Raw genomic sequence first — 23429 nt, 5'->3', positions numbered from 1 at the left:
TCCATTTCTGTAGGCCCCGGTTTCCTCCTCTGTCAAAGGTGAGAGGGTGAGAAATGGACAGAAAATCTCTTTGGTACATCCCAACACTAATAGTTTATGAGTCTAAATTGAGAACGGGGTCCGGTATCGGAGCAAAGATTTTACTGGCTGCTTAGAAATCTCTGCTTCCCATGTATATGATGGATATGATGGTGCCTAGTTTTCAGAGTCATTATGACATCAGATGCATTAAGTTATATACTTTCTATCTTTTCTTCTTCCTTTCTGTAAAACATTATCCTTGACCTTGTTTGGATCACTTGTTTGGATTCAAAATGAGGTGACAACTGTGAACTTTCTCCCCAGGACACAATGCACAGGGTCACATACATAGACATAAATTGCACACAATTTGAGGAGGGTCGTGGAGCCCCAGAACCTGTCTGCGGGCCCCAAGGGGCTCACAGATGCTGGGAGAGCCGCCCTGGTGCCAAGAATATTAACTCTCCTCCAGGAGGACCCGCCACAGCACCACAGGAGCAGCCAGGGGGCTTCTCCTAGCGTGGCGTAGTGACCCTGCCATGTTCCCACTTACAGGGGGGAGGGAAAGGACAGACAGGATTTGACCTGAGTTTTTACTCACGTAATTTTTTTTAAACTTGGGCACCTGCTGCAGTTTGTGCATTAGCATGGCAAAATGAATGAATGAGCAGAAACTGCACATGAACAGAGAACCTGGGAGCTGTGGTTTCACAAAACTATCTCATGTGTGTGGTGAGTTGCAGAGCTGAGGAGACCAGCACGTGGAGAAAGTTAAGTGCAACCTCACTTTGCAAACATCCCTGTGGCCTGGTTCCTGAGGAATGAGACACCACTGAGCCCACGGCCCGAGGAAAGGCCAGCAGGAAACCCTCTGGCTGCCGCTGTGCCCTAGGCTAGAACCATTGTTGACCTCTCACTCATTTCTGAGAACTGCAATGATGCTTTTTGTTTAAAAACAGACAAAAAAACCCTCTTGGTAATGGCTGTGAGGGATGCCTTGGAATGGGAAATTTAGAATCCAGACTCCTTGAAGCTGTTCTCCACACCATGACTCTAAGGAAATGGCCCACTTGCCTGATATCACAATTATGGGACATTTGTCTTTAGTGTGATTCAGACATCATGTCATGGCCTCCTTTCACATGGAATTACATCCAAATTAAAGAAGCCCAATAACAAGTGACTGGTGGGCAACAGACACTATCCAGCTCAACCCACCTTAGAGTACATTCAGCTCACCCCAGCATTCAGGGCACACTCCCTGGATGTATGGCTTCCATCCCCACCTTCTCCTGGTCAACCACCCACTCCAGGTCCCCAGGACGTCTTGTCCAGGCCTGACCCCTGCCCAGCACCACTACAGGGGCTCTGAGGTTATCATGTCAGCCCAGAGCCTCCAAGATTTTTTCACAACTCTCCCTGTAATTCAAAAGACCTCATTCCACCTGCTGCTGGGACCTAGTGGAGCCATCGGGTGGTCACAGGCAATAGAAGTCCAATGTGAAGTTGAAGTAGAGGGTACAAATTATACAGCGATGGTGGGTCATGAGAGTCTGCCCAGGTGAGAGAAAAGACTGCAGGTGACCCAACAGCCACCTCTTAGTGACTAAGAGCACACATAGGATTATTCTGACCTGGGTGCAAACATATCCTCTGAGCCTATTTCCTCATCTGTAGGATGGGGATAAAAATGCTACCTCCAACCACGGTTGTTGTTCTAGGGTCTAAGTTAGATAAGGCACAGCACATGGCAGGCACACAGGTTTGCTTTAATATTAAAGAGATGTATCTCCCTACATATAACTTGATGAGAATGAATCCATTAGCAGTTTACCCCCCTCCAACCTCCAACTGCAGCAAGAAGCTGGTCCCTCATCACTGTCCATTGTGTGAGCAGCCCTCAAGTTCTCTCATCACCTTGACTTCAAGGCAAGAGCTCCACTGGGCTGCAGGACCAAAAGCCGGCGAGGGACACAGTGGGAATGGGAGCCGCCTGACACCAACCAGCAGTGGAAGGAAACTGGCCTGTCTCACCAACTGTGGAGACTCAGCCACCTCTCTGGTGTGACCAGGGGCATTTGGAGATGGTGGGTTAACAGGGATGGGTGGTCAGCCTCACAGCACCTCTTCTCCCTGGGTGTCACCGACCACACCTCAGTCAGCAGTTCAGTACTTGCAGGGTTCTCTGAGGCCTGGATCTGCGATGACTCAGGGCTCAGCCTCTTGGACATCACCTCAGTGCTGCTCTTGCCACCACACCCACAGTGACCCTGGGCTTCGGTCCCCCTTCCTCTTGACACTCAGTCCCTCCCAAGGGACCTGGGGTGCTGAACTCCAGTCAGTGGGAGCTGGTGCTGTGCTTCTGAGCTTCCCACACACTGAGGCGGGTGGAGAACACCTGCTGGCTGCCTGGGGGCTGCCCCAGCCCTACACCCCACACTCCAGCCTCCCAGCAGTGGGCAGCAGGACAAATGGCAGCTTCCTTACCCAGGGATGTGACAGCCACTATCACTATCAGTGGCACCTGAATGTCCTGCTGCTAGATGACACAGGACAGCAGGGTGAGAGTTCCATCCCAAGTCCCCGGTGGTTGTACCCAGTCACTGGGCAGCACCCCTTGACAGCTGGCAGTGTGTGAGCAGTCACCAGCCAGAGGGACAAGGCACTGTGGCCACCTCCTGGGACCAGAGTCACAGAAAGTAAGAGCCCTCTCAAACAAGACAGAGGTTCAGACACCAAGCTCAGGAAGATTGCCATATAAAATGTGGCACACTCAGGTAAGTGTGAATTTCAGGTACGTAACAAATCATTTTTTAATGCAAATATGGGACATACTCAGACTAAAATTTATTTGTTGTGTATCCAAAATTCAAATATAACTTGAGCATCCTGTATTTGTTATCATTGTTTACTTTTTGTTGTTTGGTTATTTTGCTAAACCTGGCAAACCTACATTCAGGTAGAGTCTAGGAAACTCTTCCGGGTGTGCTCAGGGAGTCACTGAACCCCCCACAACCCCACCCCCAGGAAAGGAGGCCCGCCTTCCATGGAGGGTGTTTTGGAGCCTACCTGAGGCCCTACTAGGTGCACAGGTGAGGAAACCCTGAGAGGCTCGGGCTCCAACAAGCCCCCTGAAAACTCAGTGATAGCTGAGAAACACACGTCAAACAATTCTTTATTAGTTGGCTTGTCTTCCTGCCTGGGGCAGGACCCAAAACACATCTCCCCACCAGCAGGGCCTGGCCTGGTCCATCCAGACAGGACCCTAGAAGTCGCAGCCATCCACCCAGTCGCTGAGGTCCTGGCCCTGGCAGTGACGCCTCCAGGCCTCCCTGAGGGTGCAGAGGGGGGAGAGGGGAGGCCAGTCAGCTGCAGCCTCCAGCCCCTGCTCAGAGAAGAGCAGGAAGGAGGCTGGCGCTCTAAACCAGAAGTGAGGAGAGCAAAGGGGTTAGCAAGGAAAAGGGAGAAAGGGAAACGGTGTCACATAGCACAGAACTGCCTAGAAGAAGTCAGAAAGGAACAGAATGGCCCTCAACAATGGCCATCTACATAGCCTCCTTATTTCCCCAGTGGGGTGACAGAGTGACATGCTCCAGTTCACTCAGGGGCCAGCGCAAAGGCCTGAGTCCTGGGGTCCAGTCCGATGCTCTTTTCTTACATCACGCTGCCTCTGTGGACACGATGCCCCCTTTACATGACACATCCCCCTGCCACATCCATCCCCCATTCACCTGNTCCCTACATATAACTTGATGAGAATGAATCCATTAGTAGTTTACCCCCCTCCAACCCCCAGCTGCAGCAAGAAGCTGGTCCCTCATCACTGTCCATTGTGTGAGCAGCCCTCAAGTTTTCTCATCACCTTGACTTCAAGGCAAGAGCTCCACTGGGCTGCAGGACCAAAAGCCGGCGAGGGACACAGTGGGAATGGGAGCGGCCTGACACCAACCAGCAGTGGAAGGAAACTGGCCTGTCTCACCAACTGTGGACACTCAGCCACCCTTCTGGTGTGACCAGGGGCATTTGGAGATGGTGGGTTAACAGGGATGGGTGGTCAGCCTCACAGCCCCTCTTCTCCCTGGGTGTCACCGACCACACCTCAGTCAGCAGTTCAGTACTTGCAGGGTTCTCTGAGGCCTGGATTTTCGATGACTCAGGGCTCAGCCTCTTGGACATCACCTCAGTGCTGCTCTTGCCACCACACCCACAGTGACCCTGGGCCTTGGCCCCCCTTCCTCTTGACACTCAGTCCCTCCCAAGGGACCTGGGGCGCTGAACTCCAGGTCAGTGGGAGCTGGTGCTGCTGCTTCTGAGCTTCCCACACACTGAGGCGGGTGGAGAACACCTGCTGGCTGCCTGGGGGCTGTCCCAGCCCTACACCCCACACTCCAGCCTCCCAGCAGTGGGCAGCAGGACAAATGGCGGCTTCCTTACCCAGGGATGTGACAGCCACTATCACTATCAGTGGCACCTGAATGTGCTGCTGCTAGATGACACAGGACAGCAGGGTGAGAGTTCCAGCCCAAGTCCCCGGTGGTTGTACCCAGTCACTGGGCAGCACCCCTTGACAGCTGGCAGTGTGTGAGCAGTCACCAGCCAGAGGGACAAGGCACTGTGGCCACCTTCTGGGACCAGAGTCACAGAAAGTAAGAGCCCTCTCAAACAAGACAGAGGTACAGACACCAAGCTCAGGAAGATTGCCATATAAAATGTGGCACACCCAGGTAAGTGTGAATTTCAGGTATGTAACAAATCATTTTTTAATGCAAATATGGGACATACTCAGACTAAAATTTATTTGTTGTGTATCCAAAATTCAAATATAACTCGAGCATCCTGTATTTGTTATCATTGTTTACTTTTTGTTGTTTGCTTATTTTGCTAAACCTGGCAAACCTACATTCTGGAAGAGTCTAGGAAACTCTTCCGGGTGTGCTCAGGGAGTCACTGAACCCCCCACAACCCCACCCCCAGGAATGGAGGCCCGCCTTCCATGGAGGGTGTTTTGGAGCCTACCTGAGGCCCTACTAGGTGAACAGGTGAGGAAACCCTGAGAGGCTCGGGCTCCAACAAGCCACCTGAAAACTCAGTGATAGCTGAGAAACACATTTACGTCGAACAATTCTTTATTAGTTGGCTTGTCTTCCTGCCTGGGGCAGGACCCTAACCACATTTCCCCACCAGCAGGGCCTGGCTTGGTCCATCCAGACAGGACCCTAGAAGTCACAGCCATCCACCCAGTCGCTGAGGTCCTGGCCCTGGCAGTGACGCCTCCAGGCCTCCCTGAGGGTGCAGAGGGGGCAGAGAAGAGGCCAATCAGCTGCAGCCTCCAGCCCCTGCTCAGAGAAGAGCAGGAAGGAGGCTGGTGCTCTGAACCAGAACTGAGGAGAGCAAAGGGGTTAGCAAGGAAAAGGGAGAAAGGGAAACGGTGTCACATAGCAGAACTGCCTAGAAGAAGTCAGAAAGGAACAGAATGGCCCTCAACAATGGCCATCTACATAGCCTCCTTATTTCCCCTGTGGGGTGACAGAGTGACACGCTCCAGTTCACTCAGGGGCCAGCGCAAAGGCCTGAGTCCTGGGGTCCAGTCCGATGCTCTTTTCTTACATCACGCTGCCTCTGTGGACACGATGCCCCCTTTACATGACACATCCCCCTGCCACATCCATCCCCCATTCACCTGTCCCCACCCTCCTCCCCAAGCCCTGTAAGGTAGGTGGGGCAGATACTATGTTCCCTGTATTCCACATGAAAAAATGGACTGAGATACAAATCTACTTGCCCAAGGGTGAGAGCTAGTGACCAACAGAGCTGAACCCACACCCAGTTCTCCTGGGTCTTTCAACTGTTGGTGACTATAGTTTATAGACTCAGGGCTGTGACTTGTTCCAGCATCATGCTGGCATCATGAGGAAGATAAGTGAGATCCTGGGGTTGTGGGGACCCTTGGTCCCAGTTCCCAGAGTTTCCAGATTAGTAACTAGTATCCTCCCTGAGGGCAATGCCAGAGGGCTCAATGACCAGGAGTCTCCCTAAGGAACCTCTATTGCTTTATCGAACCAGCGTGGTCTACTGGGTTCTTGTCTCTTCCTTTAGACTGTGAGCCCCCTGAGGGCAAGGACTTGGGTCTCAGCCATCTCTGAAGCCCAGCACCCAGCACAGAGCAGTGCTCCCTGTGTGCATGTGGAGGCGTAACCTGCAAGCTTTTCGCCTTCTGGGACCACTTCCTATCAGCCTTGTCCACCTCTAAGAAAGTATCCATGCCACGAGGTCACTCCGGGGTAAAAAAGAGAGTTGTTCTTAGATTTATCCAAAAGGACCAGTGTCGTCCATTCCAGGGTGGCACCCTCAAGGCCTCAAGTCCTGGGATTTCTGCTGAGCCAGGTTCACACTTCCTGATCTGATACACGTGTGCCACGTCCTGTGCTGCCTGCCTTGCTCCACCTCCAATTCCTAGGGTTTCAACTGCTCTCAAACCTCATGTCTCCAAAGCTGAGGGCCCTGTCGAGGCCCATCTCAGGCCTTCTCTGTATTCCCAGCCATGTTCACCTTCTCCTCTCCCTCCCTGACCACAGAGCCCCTGTCCCTAGGCCTCCCCACAGCCCTTCATTCCTAGCCCTTTTGCTGTCCATGCCCTGGGGAACTGTCCTCGTCCCAGCCCCTCAGCATTCACTTACCCTCCTGAGAAGGCTCCTGCACTGGTCCCCCTGCCTCTAGTCCCTCCCTAGACATCTCCTGCCTTCTGGTCACTTCACCAGCCTTGTCACTGTCCCATCTGTCTGTGGCTCTGGTGACACCTGCCACCTGGAGTGTCTTACCATCCACACATGCTGCCCCTGATGGTCTCGCTTCCAGAAATGAGAGTAAAGGAGGCTGCAGACTCTAAGTGCATCTCCCAGCAGAAGAGGCTGGGGGGCTATGGGGCTGCTGCCTGGAGGACCCTCTGTGAACCAGAGGTCTAGTCTGGTGCCCCACTGATGCAAATTTCACTCCCCAGCCCAGAAGGAGACCTGCCTGTCATGTGGGAAAGATGCTGAAAAGGTGAAGGCTGACAGGGTGAGGCTCTGGAGAGCCCACTCTGCTTCCAGGAGGGGATTTAGTGTTTCATCTATTGTGCCTCATGACTTTACATAAAAGTTAACTGGACAAAGATGCCACAGATGAAAAACAAAGGAAAGAAGCTTGCTGGACACAGACCCAGTGGGCCTGGAGGCAGACATCCTGACAGAAGCAAAGCCTGGGAGAGCCCGGCCTGGCACCGCGACCCCCCAGTGAGGAGCTTATCCTCCCTGAAACTCTGGGTGTTTCTGTAAACTCTTCAGGGGTAGAAATTCCTGCCACTGGAAGGAGGGCAGATGAGACTGTGATGCCATAGAATGGGGCCTGGGACATAGCGGGCACTCAGAAAAGGTGAGTTCCCTCTGCTGTCCCCCAGTCCTGGCCACCTCCCCTTGGGAGATCCAGCCCAGTTACTCACCAGCTGCTCAGACCCTGGGTCTCTTGACTTATCTTCATGGCGCAAACAACACTGTCCTTGAGGTTGGAATTCAATAAGTCTGTAGTGTGAGGCAGAGAAACACGTTGGGAGCAGGGTCAGAGCTAGTCATATATGAAGAATATGTCTGTGTGTCTGTTTCTCCCCTTAAACACACACACACACACACACACACACCGTTCCATCCTAAGTCCATCCCTGTCTCCTGACCCCTCTGGAAGCATGCATCTTGCTGTATCACTTTTGTCTCTTATCAGAAGCAATTCCCACTCTATTCCCTTAGGTCTCAGAACAGCCTCTCACCTGGGACCCCAAATCTACTTCATGGAGGATCCACCCTCATCATTTGCCTCATCCCACTCTTCTTGGTAGGACCAGCAGGATGTAAGGAAGTCCCCACCCAGAGATAAAGGCAAGAGGAGCAAACAAAAAGGGAAAGAAGTAAAGGCTGGTGCAGAGGCCTGGCCCCAGCCAGCCCCGGGCTCAGGCCCAGCCTACCAGTGCAGTACATATGGCAGCGATTGGGGCCTTCTTTGTTGATATTTCTGCACCATGTCTGGCTGCTGATCTGGAAGATGCCATTGTTGGTACTTCCATCAGGTTCATGGTCCACAAGTTCTGTATTGAAGCCGCTTGTGTAATAAGCTAGACAGATCCCTGCATAGGGTGGAGACACAGGCCTGTGAGTCACATGGTCAAGGCCAACCCTGACCAGCTCACAGTGCAGGTCCCACCCATTAGCTCCTTTGAGCCTCAACACCTGCTTCGAGGTGGTCAGGGCAGATGCCCTTCCTCATACTTGACAGGCCAATCCACTGAGGCTCCAAGGGACAAACTGACTTACTCAAGGTTACAGACAACTACCAAATAGCAAGAGTCAAGCCTGGACCTTGGGCCTGCTGCCCCTGGGCTGGCAATCCTCCCACTGTCTCATTACTCTGTACTAGGTGAAGCTCAAGAAATGTCTGGAATGAATGACAACAAAACCTTTCAAGGCGAGATTAGGATTATGCAGGTGGGACCTGCAGAGGGGGCTAGAATGAGGAGAAAATGGGTTCACGGCCTCCCAAAACTGCCCAGAGCTTGGAAAGTTCTGTAGTACTGGGTTCCTCAGTTTGCCCTAAGCATCCATGGGAATGCCTGACCATCACGCCAAGACAAAGATTAGGGGATTAAACTGTTCTGTTCCTTTGAATCCTGGCATTAGCTGTTGAGGGAATGAAGGGCAATTCTGATGTGGCTGCCTGATGCCTGCCTGCTACAATTCCATCAGTGCTGGGTGTTCCCTGCCTGTGACCTCACACCCTTGTTTCCCAATGAGAACCAAGACTTGGAAAGCTCCTGAGACCACACCCTTTGAGAGAGGGGGAGGGGGAGAGGAGGAAGGGGAAATAGGTGATGGGAGGGGCAGGGCCAACCAGGAAGAGGGGTACTCACAGTCAGCCAGGCTGTAGCCCTGGTATCCCTCTAAGCCAAAAGTCTGCAGCACTCTGAACAGCTCACAGCGACTGTAGATCTTGGCTTGGCCCGGGGCAAGCAGACAGCTTATCAGAGAGGCAAAGGCCAGCCACAGGACCCCAGGTGGGCGCAGCTGCCTCCTGGCTTCCATGCAGGCTGCGGAGGTGGAGCCCTCACCACACTGGCTTTGGGATGGCAGGCAGCTCAGCAGCCCTGGTGGTCCTCTCAGGAAGTCCACACTTTAGGAGGATGGGGGTGAAAAACCTGAGAAAGGGGGAGGGCTCCAACCCTGCCATGCAGCCCCTGCAGCCCTGATGGAGCCTTGGCCACACTCCCCGACATCCAGCAGAGGGTTTCCTAAGGTCAGTGGCTCTCCCTCCCACCCTGCTTTATCCCAGGGAAGAGGGGTGGACTTGGGGGAGGAGACAAACACACCCAGGGATTGCTGAATCCTGAGGCCCAAGATCTCATAACTAGTAAGGGGCAAAGCTTGGGTGGAGACCAAAATTGATGTGAATCCAAAGTCCTCCTGGGGAATGGGCACAAGTGGATGTTCCCAGAGGGGATCAGCCCAGTATTGCCACTGGTGTGAAATGACCTCTAATCCCTATTGCATAGGCAATTCTCTTCCAGCACGAAGCCTCCCTCTCCTAGCCTGACTGAGAGCAGATTCCCCAGAACACTGCCCCCTGTAGCCTGCTGGTGGAGGCTCTGCTTGCTCCCACCCACACAGGGCCCCCAGGAGGCAGCAGAACTCTCCTCCACACCCCATGCTCCTTCTAAACCTTCACCTTGCAAAAGCCCCTCCTGCCTTGATGCTCAGCCCATGAGGTTTGCCCCCCAGGCCTCTCCTCTCTGGCTCTGGAGGCCAGTCCCCAATATCACGAAAAACATTCACATCTAGTTATGACCTCCTCCCCTACTCTGACTCACCTAGCCCCTCCCATGGCCTTATCACCCCTGCATTCAGCATCACCCCATTATTCCCTGACTCTGACACCTTCCATTCTCTCCCTGACCACCGCCTCTGCGAAACCTTTCCATGTATCTTGTGAACTTCACTGCAGCACACTCACCCTCCACCTTCAAGGTCAAAAAGCAAAACAGCGGCGCAACATCAAGAATGGATGTGTGACCTCCACCCACTAGAGCTTCTAGTTACCAAGGATGGTGAAGAGGGTTATGGATGTGGCTTTGCTACAAGACCTGAGTTTGAAGCCCACCTCTATGGTTTATGACATTCCTGACTTTGGACACTTCCCAAGCCTCATTTTTATCATCCATAAAGTGAGGACACTAATGTCATCAGTCTCATGGGAGTGCTGAAAAATGAATGAAAAAGAAAGGCACTCAGAGAACCTGGCTCTTTGCACTAAAAATAGGCTCATTGTTATTTCTCCTATGAATGAAGTAATTGCACCTGCAGTAATGCTTGTCTTTGGACAGCTTTCTCTCTCTCGTGTCCCTCAAATAGTATTCAAGACCCTCATTGCTGTCCTCCAGCTGCCCTCCCTGCAATGTCCCACCTGTTTGCTCCAAACAGACCTCAACTCCTGCCTCATCAGGGAGAAAGCAAGGCGGTCACCTGTGAACTCCCTTCCTGTTTCTGCCTTGGCCCATCGCACTTACAGACACATCAGGGACCTCGTGCACCTTCATTGCACCCTCTACTGTGCAGAGGTGCCCCCTCTACCTCAGCGAGGCCCATATTTGCTCCAAACTCTGGGTTTCACCCTTCCATGTCGCTGAGCCTTGCTCCACAGGCCACCTCCTCTCTCAAGGTCCTCAGCATCTTCCCGCACCAGCTCCATCCTCCTCTGGGTACGTAGGTGGACTTATGTCTCCAGCTGACAGGACACCTTCCCTTCACTCTTGTCACTCTCTGCCCTGTCCTGTCTCTCTCCCTCTCTTCTCATCTAAACCTCTAAGGGGAAAATTACCATTTTCTCACCTTCCATTTGTTTTTCAACCCAGTGAAATTCAGCTTCACTGCCCCCATGGTCCGGGAACAGCTCCACTCGGTCCCGTGGACCCTTGTCAGGTCTGTCTGACAGGAGCTCCCAGCAGCACTCACACTGAGGACCACCCCTCCATGCTGGACTCCCTGCCTGCCTCTCTCGGCTTCCCATGCTCCCCTCTCCCAGGTCCTCACCTTCCTCAGACCATTGCTGCTCGTTCTCCTTGAGGAATCCACTCCTGCCCAGGTCCTACCTGCTGCAATGCTTCCAAGCCATTCTATGCCCAGCCCTCTTCTCTTCTGCCTCAGGAGGATGCCCACCAACCTGCAGGTGGCCACTTTATTGGGCACCTTCCTCTGAGAAGCAGCCCTTTGTGCTGCCTCCTGGGCATCTCCACTTGGAGGCCCCAGTCTCCTCAAACTAAGCACATCCAAACCAGAACTCATTATTCCACCAACTCTCCTCTTCCTTATGTCTCCCCTTTCCTGGATAAAAGATTCTTGGTTTTACACCATGATGTTGTTCCAAATCGGAAATAAGGGTGTCGTTCTTCACTCTTTCTCTCCTTCACTGCATCCTTCACCCTCCCAACCAATCAGTCCCAAAGTGCTGGGGATTGCACTTTCCCTCCAGAGTCCATCTCACCATTAGTTCATACCACTTCATGGTGTGAGGATGGTCTTCTTCTACCCAGTTCTAACTCTTTTTCCAAAGTACTCTACACCCGTTTTCCAGCATGAAATCATTAAACAGAAAGCTCCTAACACTGAAGGCTCCCTTCATCTCTGCTCCTAAGCTCACTCCACAGCCCCACCTCCCATGATTTAGTCCTTCAGACCCCTCTCTCGTTCACATTAAGTTCCAATACTGCCATCTGTCCACGATGATCCTGCTGATTAGCACAGAACATCTCCCCTCTCCTTTGCATGGCTTCCTCTTCCTCATACTTTAGGGGTCCCATCCTCTGAGGTGAGTCCTCCAGCAAGACTCTCCTGGCAGGCCACTGCTCCCCAACACCCCAGAGCACCCCGTGCCTCTGCTCCTCCTCTGCCGCACTGGACTGTGATGCATCAGTCTTCCCAGCACCAGGTGAACTTGCTCTGAGCAATGGCTGTCTTATTTCTCTTTGTCTCCTAAGGGGCTAGCAGACTTGGTGGTATGCAGTGGCTGTTCAGTGGATGCTACTTCAACAGAAACATACCGAAGTTGTGACCACGAAGTATGTGTCCTTCCCAACAAGTGCGGGGAAGGAAGGGGAGGACAATGAACTTGAGTTCTTCAAAGCAGGCAGACACCGTGTCAATGTTTTCTAGGTTAATCTCATCTAATCCACTCAACAATCCAAGGGGGATATGATTACGATCCCTAATTCAAAGATGAAGAAATGAAGTTGACTGCTATACAGAGACTGGTTTTGCTTTTTTATGGCAAAGTGACTTAAATGTAACTTTACCCTGAGCATTCCACAGCAGGTCTACAATCATCAGGATTCAGGTCAGTGGATGAGAGACCAGACCCCTACCAGCATGGCCGCTCTCCCTGAACTCATCCCTCTCCCAGCATCTCTGGCCACCACCTTTCTTTTTCCATGCCCTTCATTGGCCAGACCCACCCAGGGACCTTGTCACCAGATGCAGAAAGAGGGGTTAGAGGCTCACTGACCAGGTGTCGTTCCCACTAAAGCTGACTCAGTAGTGAAAGTGCCAAACTCGGTGTCAGCTCAGGCCAGCAACCGTGGTCCTGCCTGGTCCCAAGCAATGGCCTTAAGAGTATGATAGGGGAGGGCAGGTTCTATACTGATGTAGCACCTTCTGGAACTTTCTAGTTCTGTGACCTCATTTCTAGAACCATCTCTCACTCACTCAGCTTTCACTGGAGCCCCTCAATTTCAGAGCCCTGGGGACATATGAGGAGTATCTAAGCACAACTTCTCATGCCCCACTGCACACACACTAGCACACCTATGCACATGTACACACACACCTGCACACAATACCTTAAAGGGCAACCCTTCTCCCCACAGACCCCTCAGGTCATTACCCAGCATGTTGCCTGGGTCCACCACTTTCCAGGCCGCCTGTCTCTCCCTCAAACCTTTCTCACTGGCAGAAGGTTCTTCTCAAATGCTGAGCCACACACTACCCCCTTTTCTCCAGCTGCATGACTGTTCAGTGTGGGTGAGCCTGGAACAAAGATGATGCTGTCCACCCTAAAGTTGGAGGGACACAGAAGTGAAATGAAAAGGCATGTGACCTCCATGTCTGTGCCCCACAAGGGCCCCACAGGGAAAGCAGGTGGCACAGCAGTTAGAACCTGGGCTTGGAGTCACCCCACCTGGGCAGGAACCCAGGTGATGCTGCCTACCAGCTGGGTGGCCCAGGAAGAGTGACTTGACCTCTCAGGCTCCTCAGGTCTCACGTAGGAATAACAATTCCTGAAACATCCTCGTACATGCTTAGTCCTTAAAGCCGAGCGTGAGGACTCAGAGTGCTCAGTACACAGGCACACCGACGGCTACGGGCAGGGCAGGGCTGCACACTCGGGAAGTTGCACAGGTGCACCCCTTCTGCCTGGGCCCCGCCCCAGACCCACCGGGTTAGAACTGAGCGTTGCCGCTGCAACAGTCACTGTTTATGTCCATTCTTTCCTTCTAAAAAATTGTCATTGTGTTTCAAACACTTACCATGACATGTGCCCTCAACAGATGTTCGAGTGTGCAATGCAGCACCGCTGACCTCAGGTACAGAGCTGCCCAGCAGCCCTCTTACAGCTCATTTATGCTGCTTACCTGAGTCTCTGTGTCCACGCATTAGGAACCCCCTATTCCCTCCACCCTATGAACTTGACTATTTTGGATGCCTCATGGAAGTGACATCATGCAGTATATGTCTGTCAATGCCTTTTTCCCTTAGCCCAATGTCCTCCAGGTTCATCCATGTTGTCCCATTATGCAGAATTTCCTTCTTTTTTAAGGCTGAATAGTATACCATTGTGTGTATAAAACATGTAACTTCTTTACCCGTTTGTCCATGGACATTAGCGTGTTTCCACCTCTTGGCCATTCTAAATAATGCTGCACTGCACATGGGAGTGGAAATATCTCTTCTGGATCCTGGATTCAATTCTCTCAGACAAGGACCCAGAAGTGGCATTGCTGGCTCCCGTGGTAGTGCCATTTGGTGGTTTGAGGAACCCCCACTCTCTTCTCCACAGTGGCTGCGCCCTTTGCATTCCCACCAGCAGGGGGCAGGAGTTCCAACGTCTCCACATGCTTGCCAACACTTGTCCTCTGGGGTGTGTGTATATTTATAAAACAGCCTCACTGACAGGAGTGAGGATATCTCACTGGGCTTTACATTTCCATTTCCCTAGTGATGGAGATGCTAAGCATTTTTCCCCATATATCTGTTGGCCATTGGCATGTCTTCTTGGGAAAAATGTAATTAGGCATCAGCATTTCTTAAAAGCTCCCAGATGACTCCAGGGTGCAACCCGGCTTGAGCCTTATTCAGGGGAAAGAGTCTGGACTTGAGTTCGATAAACCTGAGTTCAAAGTCTTGCTCTGCCCTGACGGGCTCTTTAGTCTGGAGGCGTTCACCGTCATTTCCTCATCTATCTCGTGGAGTTGAAACCCTGGCCCGGCCCCCGGAATCATGGTACTTAGTCTCCCCAAGTCTTGTTTGGCTCCTCTGTAAAATGGGAACACTCCCCCTTCTCTGTCTCCATACACAGAAATGCTGACCACTTAGATCTCTCCATTTCACTATTGCTTTTATCGTCTGGCCCTTGGCGGTGATTCTGTCTGCTTGAGTTTGGGACTTTTTACTGCATTGGCCTGCTTTTACCATTTTATTGCTTCTTTTTATTGAGTAATCTTTCAGCTTATTTTACTTTACTGCCTGTTTTGTTATTTCCCACCTGACTTTTGCTTTTACATGGGGAATAAGAAACAGCAGCTCAAAAGGAACAGTTGTGCCCTGGCTGGCGTAGCTCAGTGGATTGAGCACAGGCTTGCGAACCAGAGGATCTCGGTTCGATTCCCAGTCAGGGCACATGCCTGGGTTGCAGGCCAGTTCCCTGCAGGCCAACTCCCAGCAGGGAACACACCAAAGGCAACCATACATTGATGTTTCTCTCCCTCTCTCCTTCCCCTCTAAAGATAAATAAACAAATAAAATCTTTAAAAAAAAAAAAGGAACAGTTGTGAGGGCAGACGAAGGCCCCGGAGGGGAGAGGCAGGTCTTCATTTCTCAGCTGAGCTCTGCAGGAGTCTTCCCTGTTTCCCCAAAGGCAGCTCGGATTCTGGGCTGTATCTTAGTGGAGGTCCTCCTCTGACTCTCTTCAGGGTCAAGTTCCCCAGCAGCTTCTCTTAAGTTTCCTGTTCTCAGTCCTGTCAGCACTTAGAAAAAACACCAACAAAGTTCCATGTGCCTGTGTCCCACCTCTGGCCAATTACATCAAAATCTCTGAGAGTGGATTGTGGACACCAGTATTTTTTAAAGAATTTATTTATTTCTTTTTAGAGAGATAGGAAGGGAAGGGTTAGAGAAAAATCAATGTGTGGTTGCCCCTCACTCACCCCTACCTGGGCCCTCACCTGCAACCCAGGCATGTGCCCAGACTGGCCATCAAACTGGTGACCCTTTGGTTCACAGGCCTCTGCTCTATCCACTTAGCCACACCAGCCAGGAGAGAGATCAGTATTTTTTTAACATTTCCAGGTGATTCCAAAGCACTACCAGGGCTGAGACCCACTGTCCTAACCAAATTTTGACAGTTCCCTGATGTGTGATGCTCTTTTGTAGCCATGTCTCAGATGCTATTATATATGTCACACACACCCGTTCTGCTCCAACCCTCTGCATAGGTTCCGCCCTCAAAGCACCACAGAAGCCTGACTTCGCCCCCTAGAGCCCTTGGGCTGAGTGAGGAATCCCCACACGCTTGCACAGCAGTAACGCCCGCGTGCTCTCGGCGTGTATCACACTATGTCAGGTTTGCCTCATCACCCACCAGACCAGGAGATGCCTGATGTGTCTCTCATGTCTGTTTTCCCATCATCGAGAACAAGGTCAAAAATGCCGTGTAAAGAAATAAGGAAATGGATGAGAATCACTGGGGAACCTCAGCTCAGAGGACTCCATCAGGAGAGCGCTGGTCTCAGAGTGTGCCTGGCTCCCTGTGGACGGTGAAAACACGAGCCCTTCTCTGGCTGCAGGCAGAGACCCCCGGGACCCCCAGAGGAGACCTGAGCCCTGATCTGTTCCCAATCTAGTCCATGGAAAACAGACAAGGTCTTCCGGGCAGGTTGTGTCACAGCAGGTGGCCGTGACTGCAGGACACAGTTATCCGGAGGCCTGCGCCCAGTCAGGCCACCAACTCTACACTCAGTAGTCTCGCCACCTCACGTTCTTTTAGTTTTGTGTCTCCTTCCTTATCCCGTCTTCCTCCTCAGGATAGTTAATTTGTGCGTCAGTTGGACTGGCCCACCAGCCCCCAGATATTTGGCCAGACACCATTCTGGGTATTGCTGTGACAGTGTTTCTGGGTGACACCTTTTTTAGTTGAAATACATTTGACATAGGACATGCTAATCTGATACATTTATTTATTGTGATGCGATTTTCTTCACGGGGATAGGCAGCACCTCTGTCACGTGGCATGAATCTTTCTAGTGGTTGACTTCTAAGTCGCTTAATAATTAAGTTCTAGTCCTTTGGCAAGTTTGATGGTTATAATACAATATTGTTGCCTACACCCTGGCTGGTGTGGCTCAGTGGACTGAGTGTCAGCCTGTGAATGAAAGGGTTGCTGGTTGGATTCCCAGTCAGGGCACATGTCTGGGTTGCAGGCCAAAGCCCCAGTAGAGGGCATACAAGAGGCAACCACACATTGATGCTTCTGTCCCTCTCTTTCTCACTCCCTTCCCCTCTCTCTCTATACATAAATAAATAAATAAATCTTTAAAAAGATACGTTGTTGTCTACATTCACTATACTGTACCTTAGATCAGATGAACATTTAAATCAATGGACTGAATAAAGCAGATATCCCTCCCTAATGTGTAAGTGGGCCCCGACCAACCCAGTCAAGGCCTGAATAGAATAAAAAGGCTGATCCTCCCCAAACAGAAGGGAATCCCTGCTGCCTGACTATGTTCAAACTGAGACGTGGGATGGTTCCTGCCTGTGGACTCAAACCGAACCCCCACTCTCCCTTGGTTCGAGGCTGCCGGCCTTCAGACGAGAACCACACCTCTGGTTCTCTGGGTCTCCGGCTTTCCAACTCGCCCTGCAGATCTTGGGCCTTGGCCACCTCCATAACTGCATGAGCCTTATCATGAGTTTTAAATATGTATGTAAAATCTCCACACTCCTAGCCAAACTGCTGATAGTTCCCGATGTGTATGTGCCTGTGTAGAAATATTTATGCACACACGTCCTTTTAGTTCTGTTTCTGTGGCAACCCCTAATGGATCCACTCTTTGTGTGAAGTTGGTAAAAAATCATTTAACCATCATTAGATTCCTCAATCCACATATTCCCTTCCTTGCCCTGGTGCCACTCTGGCTGACATCCCTTCTTACGATCTGTGGCTTTGACAGCGCAGGGCAGCTGGCTGAGAGCAGCCAGACCCGGACCGGAGTCCTGCTATGTGGCACACTCACAGCTCTGGGACCTCGGCTGGCGGGGAGGTAGCCTTGCTGAGCCTCAACATCCTCACCTGGAAAGTGAGAAGAACTGACGCCTGGGGGTTGTGGATGGGATTTATGAGACAACATGCATAGCATCTTACACAGAACCAGGCACCCAGCAGACACTCCCCTCGATAGAAGGTAGCTTTTAATTATTGTTATTTTAGGGAAGAGGAAACCAAGTCACCAAACTTTTAAGAACTCGAATTGTCAAAACCAAGGCTCTGAGTGAAAAAGGCCTGAAGGATAACGCAAAGGAAACGCATGAGCTTGTTTTAACCTGCCAGAGGTCTTCCTTTATCCATGTTGGCGTTGTGGTGGCTCTCGCTAAAGTCACAAGATCTCTGGGTAAGCAGGGAATTACTACTAGCATTCACCTTCTTGGACTTATATCCTAAGGATTTGTTCTTAGAAACCAATACAACCCTTTTTAAAAGGGGGGGGGCATTCGTCTTAGAAAAATTGCTTGTTCACCCCTGCCACACACCCTGTGCCCCTCCCCATCCTGACATCCTTCAGAAGTCAAACACGGTTCTCCCACCTCCGTCCCCACCACTGCAGCTGGTGCTCTCAGCGTTTCTTACCTGCAGCTGCGATCACTGGCTCTCCGTCACCTGCAGGTCTCGTTCAGCTGGTTCAGCTCAGCAGCCAGAGGGTCCTCCACAGTCTGTCGCCTCCCCACTCCTCCAGCCTCAGCTCCCAGCGCCTCTCCCCATGGACACCAGGCCCTGGGCTCCCGCAGTGCTGAAACACCAACTCTTGCCCAAACGTATCCGCCTAAAATCTCTCCTCATTGGGCACCAGATAACTCCATGTCATCCTTCAAAACAGCTCAGCATTGCATCTTTTGCAGAAAGTGTTAATTCAACATTCTCAACCTTTTGAACCCTCCAATCTTTCTTGTCCCAGCGCCTCGAGTTTATCCCTATCACAGAACTCCCACATTACACTGTAATTTATTGTGTGCCTGACTGTGGCCCTGCCCATGGGTTCCTCCAGAACAAGGAGTGTTGTGTATTTACCTCTGTATTTCCTTGAGCCTTTAATGGGTAAGGCACCGAGTAAAGGTTAGGTGAACACATTTGAAACACACTGATTAGGGGGAGAGGAAAATGAATGTGATGTACAGAGACAGCATGAGGGTGATTTGTGGGCTGGTGGGTAGTACACAGACCCCCACACGGAATAAAATGACATTGAGACAGTGCTGATGTCCTGATTTGATGTTCCACTCCAGTTCTGTTTGATGTAACCACTGGGGGGAACTGGGTGAAGGGTATCTGGGATCCTTCTCCACTATTTTTGCAAGTTTCTGTGAGCCTATAATTATTTGAAAGTGAGGGGGGGGTTGTTTCTTTTTGGAGGAGGGTGTTTCTGTGTTTTTTATTGAGGTTTTATTTTTAAAAAAATTTTAAACATTTTTATTGCTGTTCAAGTATAGTTTTCTGCCTTTTCCCTGGGCCCCTCCACTCCAGAGAGCAACGTTTTTTTCAAAGGGAAACATGCACAGGCTAGTTTCATGATTCTGAATAATCTAATAAAAGAATTGGAAATGAGGGTCCATCAACTCGGGAATAGTTCACAGTCTAATTTAAGATTATTTAAAGCTGCCTGGCTAGAGGGTAAACGATCAGAACGTAAACATAACCCACACATGCTATCACATCTGGCTGGTTCAGAGCTGTGACATAGTTCTGCTCTCCAGCCCTCCGCCGAGCCCCCCCTGAGTGGTCAGGTAGCTGAGCGGGGCGAATCGGGTCCGTGCCGCGGAACAAGCTCACCTGTCATGAAACACCTGAGAAAACATACCGCTGCAGTTACACCATCTGACAAGAACGAAAGAGGCTGAACTGCAGGCCTGAACCACGGCTTTAAGATGCTGTGAGACTGAAAAACCCGAGTCCACATCCTCAGCATCGGGGAAGCCCTCACAAGCTGCAGGGGGTAAAAAGTGAGGCTTCCCGTAAACTGACACCTTCAGAAGTTTAAGGCCACGACAAACCCAAGGCCTCTGAAATCCTGAGATTCTTAACAACCAGGTGAGCTAACAACCTGATGGCTTCAAGAGCCTAGGGGCCTGGGAGCCCGGAGCCCTAAATAAATGAGGTCTCTAATAACTCTGAGAACCGTGATGCCTTTAATAAATTGAAACATTGAATAACTGAGGGCTTCTAACAACCCAAGACCTAGAGAACAATAAACTGAGACACTTAGCAACCCAGGTCACCTAGCAACCTGAAGACTAATTATCAGCGACTCCTAGCAACACATAGTTGGCGCACAACCTGGGGGCCCCCACGGCCACCCTGCCCTGGTCCCAGCCTGCCTCGCCCTGCGCGGGGGCTGCACACTGAATTTCGATGGGCAGTGTGATCTAAGAAACAGAGGCAGAATCGTGAGACAAAGATCTGTGTTTAACTTTCTGCTTTTGCCACTCGATAATTATACGTCCTTTGGCTTAACCCCCCTCAGTCTCTGCACATATAAAATGAGAATGACCTGGGTTGCCTGCAGGCAACCTGCAGTTCCCTGCAGGCCGACTCCCAGCAGGGGACGCACAAAAGGCAACCATACATTGATGTTTCTCTACCTCTACCTCCTTCCCCTCTAAAGATACAGAAATAAATAAAATCTTTTTTAAAAAATAAATAAATAAAATGAGAATGATAGTTATGATATATAGCTCATAAAGCTATTGTGAGAATCAGGTAGGAAGGCTTACGGGGGAGCACTTTCATTGGCTCTCCATAGGCAGGTTGCCATTTCTGACTGCATCTGCTCCCATCCCAATACCCACCATACTCTGCTCATTCTGCTTTCAAAGTATCTTTCCCATCTCTTCCAGCTCTGTCACCACCGCCAAAGTCCCAGGTTCCTCCACTGCATTGTCTACATTGCTGCCAGTTATCTTTCTAACACCCAAGCCCTATCCTGGCACTTTTGCCTAGGGGCTTTCATGGGCTTCCTTGTCCTTGGAGTCAAGTTCAAACTCTTCAGCATGGCCCTGTCTTCCCAGCTTCATCTTCAATCACTCTCCAACCCGCTTGCACTTCACTTACCCCCAGAACAAACCCGAGAGGTGGGCAGTGTCACCTCAGTGTCACAGATAAAGAAACTGAAAGAAGTAACTCACCCAAGGTACTGACTGAAGCAGAGATTTTGAAACCAAGTCTGACTCAAGTTCGCTGACTGCAAAGCCCAAGATTCATCCCTGCAAAGCTCCCAAGATTCTTGGAAGCCTCCCAAAACAGGATGCTCCGACTACTCTCTAATAGACCAGCTTGGTTCTCATTCTAAAACTCCTCTACCCCTTTCTGCAGGTGCCCCTGGACCTTCATCTTTGGCAGGGCTTGAGGACCTACCACCAGGGGGGCACTCTCCTTGCACACAAACATATAAATACTGTACATCAAACCTAAGAGACTGTTAGGACCATGCCCAGTGATGCTTAAACTGTGGCCTGTCTCATTGTACCATATGAATGATGGTATCATTTTAGGATAAATGGTTAGAAACCTACCTGCATGTTACTGCTCCTCAAAAAAAGCTATTATTAATGTCTTAGTGGCTTGACAAGTCATTTTTATTAACATCCTTCCTGTCAATGGGACAGCGCATTCTGGGTTTTAAGAATATACATTTTCCTCCATAAGTCTCAATAAAGCTATTCATATTAAAATAAAGAAGACCTGTAAACACCTGTCTTTGCCCTGTTTGCTTCCCAGGGCTGGGGTATGTGGGGGCAGGCAGCATTGCCTGGGACCCCTCTGTGGCTCTCGGCACATGACAGTAACGAGAGCTGACCTTTGTTAAGCACGTACTGGGTGCTTTCTCTCACTGAATTCACCAGGCTCCCGCTTGGTCTGCACTGTTACCTTCCACATTGACCATTAGCTCTAGCTCCCCGTCCCGTATTGACTGTGCTGCTGAAATGATTCTTCCAGCAAAAGCTTTTGTTTTTGGTTTTGTTTTCCTGACAGAGACATTTCTCCTTAGTAGGGCCCAGAGGCCCAAATACAAGCCTGTGTATCTTCAAAGCCCAAGTTCTTGCCAGCTCACTAGGTGGGCTACCTGCAAAGCCCAAGACCCATGCCTCCCACCTGGAAAGTTCCAAAACCAATGTGATTTCCTCATCTCAAAGTTCCCTCTGCCCTGGTAGCTGTTGAATGAGGATGCTTTTCAGTAAATCACAGTTTCCTTGAAGTTTTCCCCTTGCTGATTCCTTATGACGGTTTTCTAAAAACAACAACAACAAAAAAAAAACAGATAAATATTTATTAAGCACCAACTGTGTGTATTCTCTTTTTCTCTTCCCACCAACAGGAATGGTGAAGTAGAAATGGTTATTCCCATATTATACAATAGTTAAGGAAGAAGGGACTCTCTTTTTTTGCTGATGGACCCTCAAAATACCATGAGAAAAATCAGCAGGTGGGTGGACTGAGGAAGCATAGCTAGGGGATGATAGTGTTAGGCACGGCCACGTCGCTCATCAAACCAAACCACAACGTCTCGTCTTACAGGTCGGGAAACTGAGTGTCGTCCAGAGGTGAGATGGCCGGTCCAACACCACAGAAAGTACAAGCAAAGAGGGAACTGGACACAGACCAGTCTGTGCTGTATGTCAGGGTGTTTTGACAGCAGCACTATTGACTTTAGGCAGAATAATTATTGGTCACAGGGGCCTGTGCTGTGCATTGTAGGAGGTTTAGCAGCAAACTGACTTCTACCCACTAATTGCCAGTAGCATCCCTCTGCCCAGTTGTGCTCATCAAAAATGTCTTCAGACTTTGCTAAGTGGCCCCTGGGGGACAAAAGTCCCCTTGATCACCACGAACTTGGAGTCCAGCTCTTCCCTTGCAGTTTGGGAGAGAATAACTTTTGGATGCTAAGTAAAGAACGTGTTTCCTCCCAACCCCCCAGCACCTTGGGAGAACTCTGCTGGGGTCCCTGATCTCAGCCTGGAGAGAACAGCCCTCAGATGGGTGAGGGGAAGGTGCCAGAGGGAACGCAGCTCAAAAGCCAGACCTTCTAGAATGTCCATACCTATCCTAATCTCACAGCTGGAGACTTAGGCATTCAGAAGGTTGAACACACCCATAGGACCCAGTGTGAGTTCTCTTACACTCATCACAGGGAGCCCCACATGGTGCCCAGGATAACCATCCCCCAGTTTGTGCTCTGGGCCCTTGGGCAATGCCAGAGGGCTCTTCTTACATAGTCTTTGCTAATTACAAGATCAGTGTGTTAATAGGAAGTTATGTTTTAGAAAGTTCGATGTGGTCCCTGTCCTCACTCTGACTGGCGTGAGCCCTGGAGAGATTTGCTTTCCCTCTGGGTATCTCCATCCTCACATTCATGAATTGAGGGTGTCGGATGCTCCAGTGATGCTCAATCTTCCCACCATTGCCATCAACCTCAACATCTCATCCTTGAGAATCAAACAGGGCAAATAAAGATGTTTATAGGTAATGTTTATTGTGATAAGAGTAGCATTATTGAGTCTAGTGCAGGAAAATATATATGTTTTTTTAAATTTTATTTATTCACTTATTTTTAGAATGAGGGGAAGAGAGAGAGAAAGAGAGGGAGAGAAACATCAACGTGCAAGAGAAACATTGATCAGTTGCCTCCCGCATGCCCCCTACTGGGGACCTGGCTATGCCCTGATCAAGAATCAAACCAACAGCCTTTCAGTTCAAAGGCTGGCACTCAATCCACTGAGCCACACCAGCCAGAGCACAAAATGTATATTCTTAAAGCTCAGAATAACCTGTTTCACTGACAGGAAGGATGTTAATAA

The 23429-nt window shown here is 50.5% G+C and overlaps 1 protein-coding gene across 1 annotated transcript; it reads right to left on the bottom strand.

The window, feature by feature from the left end:
- Nucleotides 1–5202: 5202 nt before the first annotated feature.
- On the bottom strand, nucleotides 5203–9921 carry LOC118995233 (sperm acrosome membrane-associated protein 3-like). The gene is made up of 5 exons (XM_037058185.1): nucleotides 9908–9921; nucleotides 8954–9213; nucleotides 8015–8173; nucleotides 7499–7577; nucleotides 5203–5304 (listed from the first exon to the last, which is right to left on the bottom strand). The coding sequence occupies exons 1-5, from the start codon at nucleotides 9919–9921 to the stop codon at nucleotides 5238–5240; spliced, it is 579 nt and encodes a 192-aa protein (XP_036914080.1). The 3' UTR covers nucleotides 5203–5237.
- Nucleotides 9922–23429: the final 13508 nt, after the last annotated feature.

The sequence above is a fragment of the Sturnira hondurensis genome, unplaced genomic scaffold (genome assembly GCF_014824575.4).
Source record: "Sturnira hondurensis isolate 20B ecotype Veracruz unplaced genomic scaffold, ASM1482457v3 Scaffold0009944, whole genome shotgun sequence".
Classification (NCBI taxonomy): Eukaryota; Metazoa; Chordata; class Mammalia; order Chiroptera; family Phyllostomidae; genus Sturnira; species Sturnira hondurensis.
The sequence above is the reverse complement of the archived record's forward strand: the minus strand, read 5'-3'. Positions and strand labels throughout refer to the sequence as shown.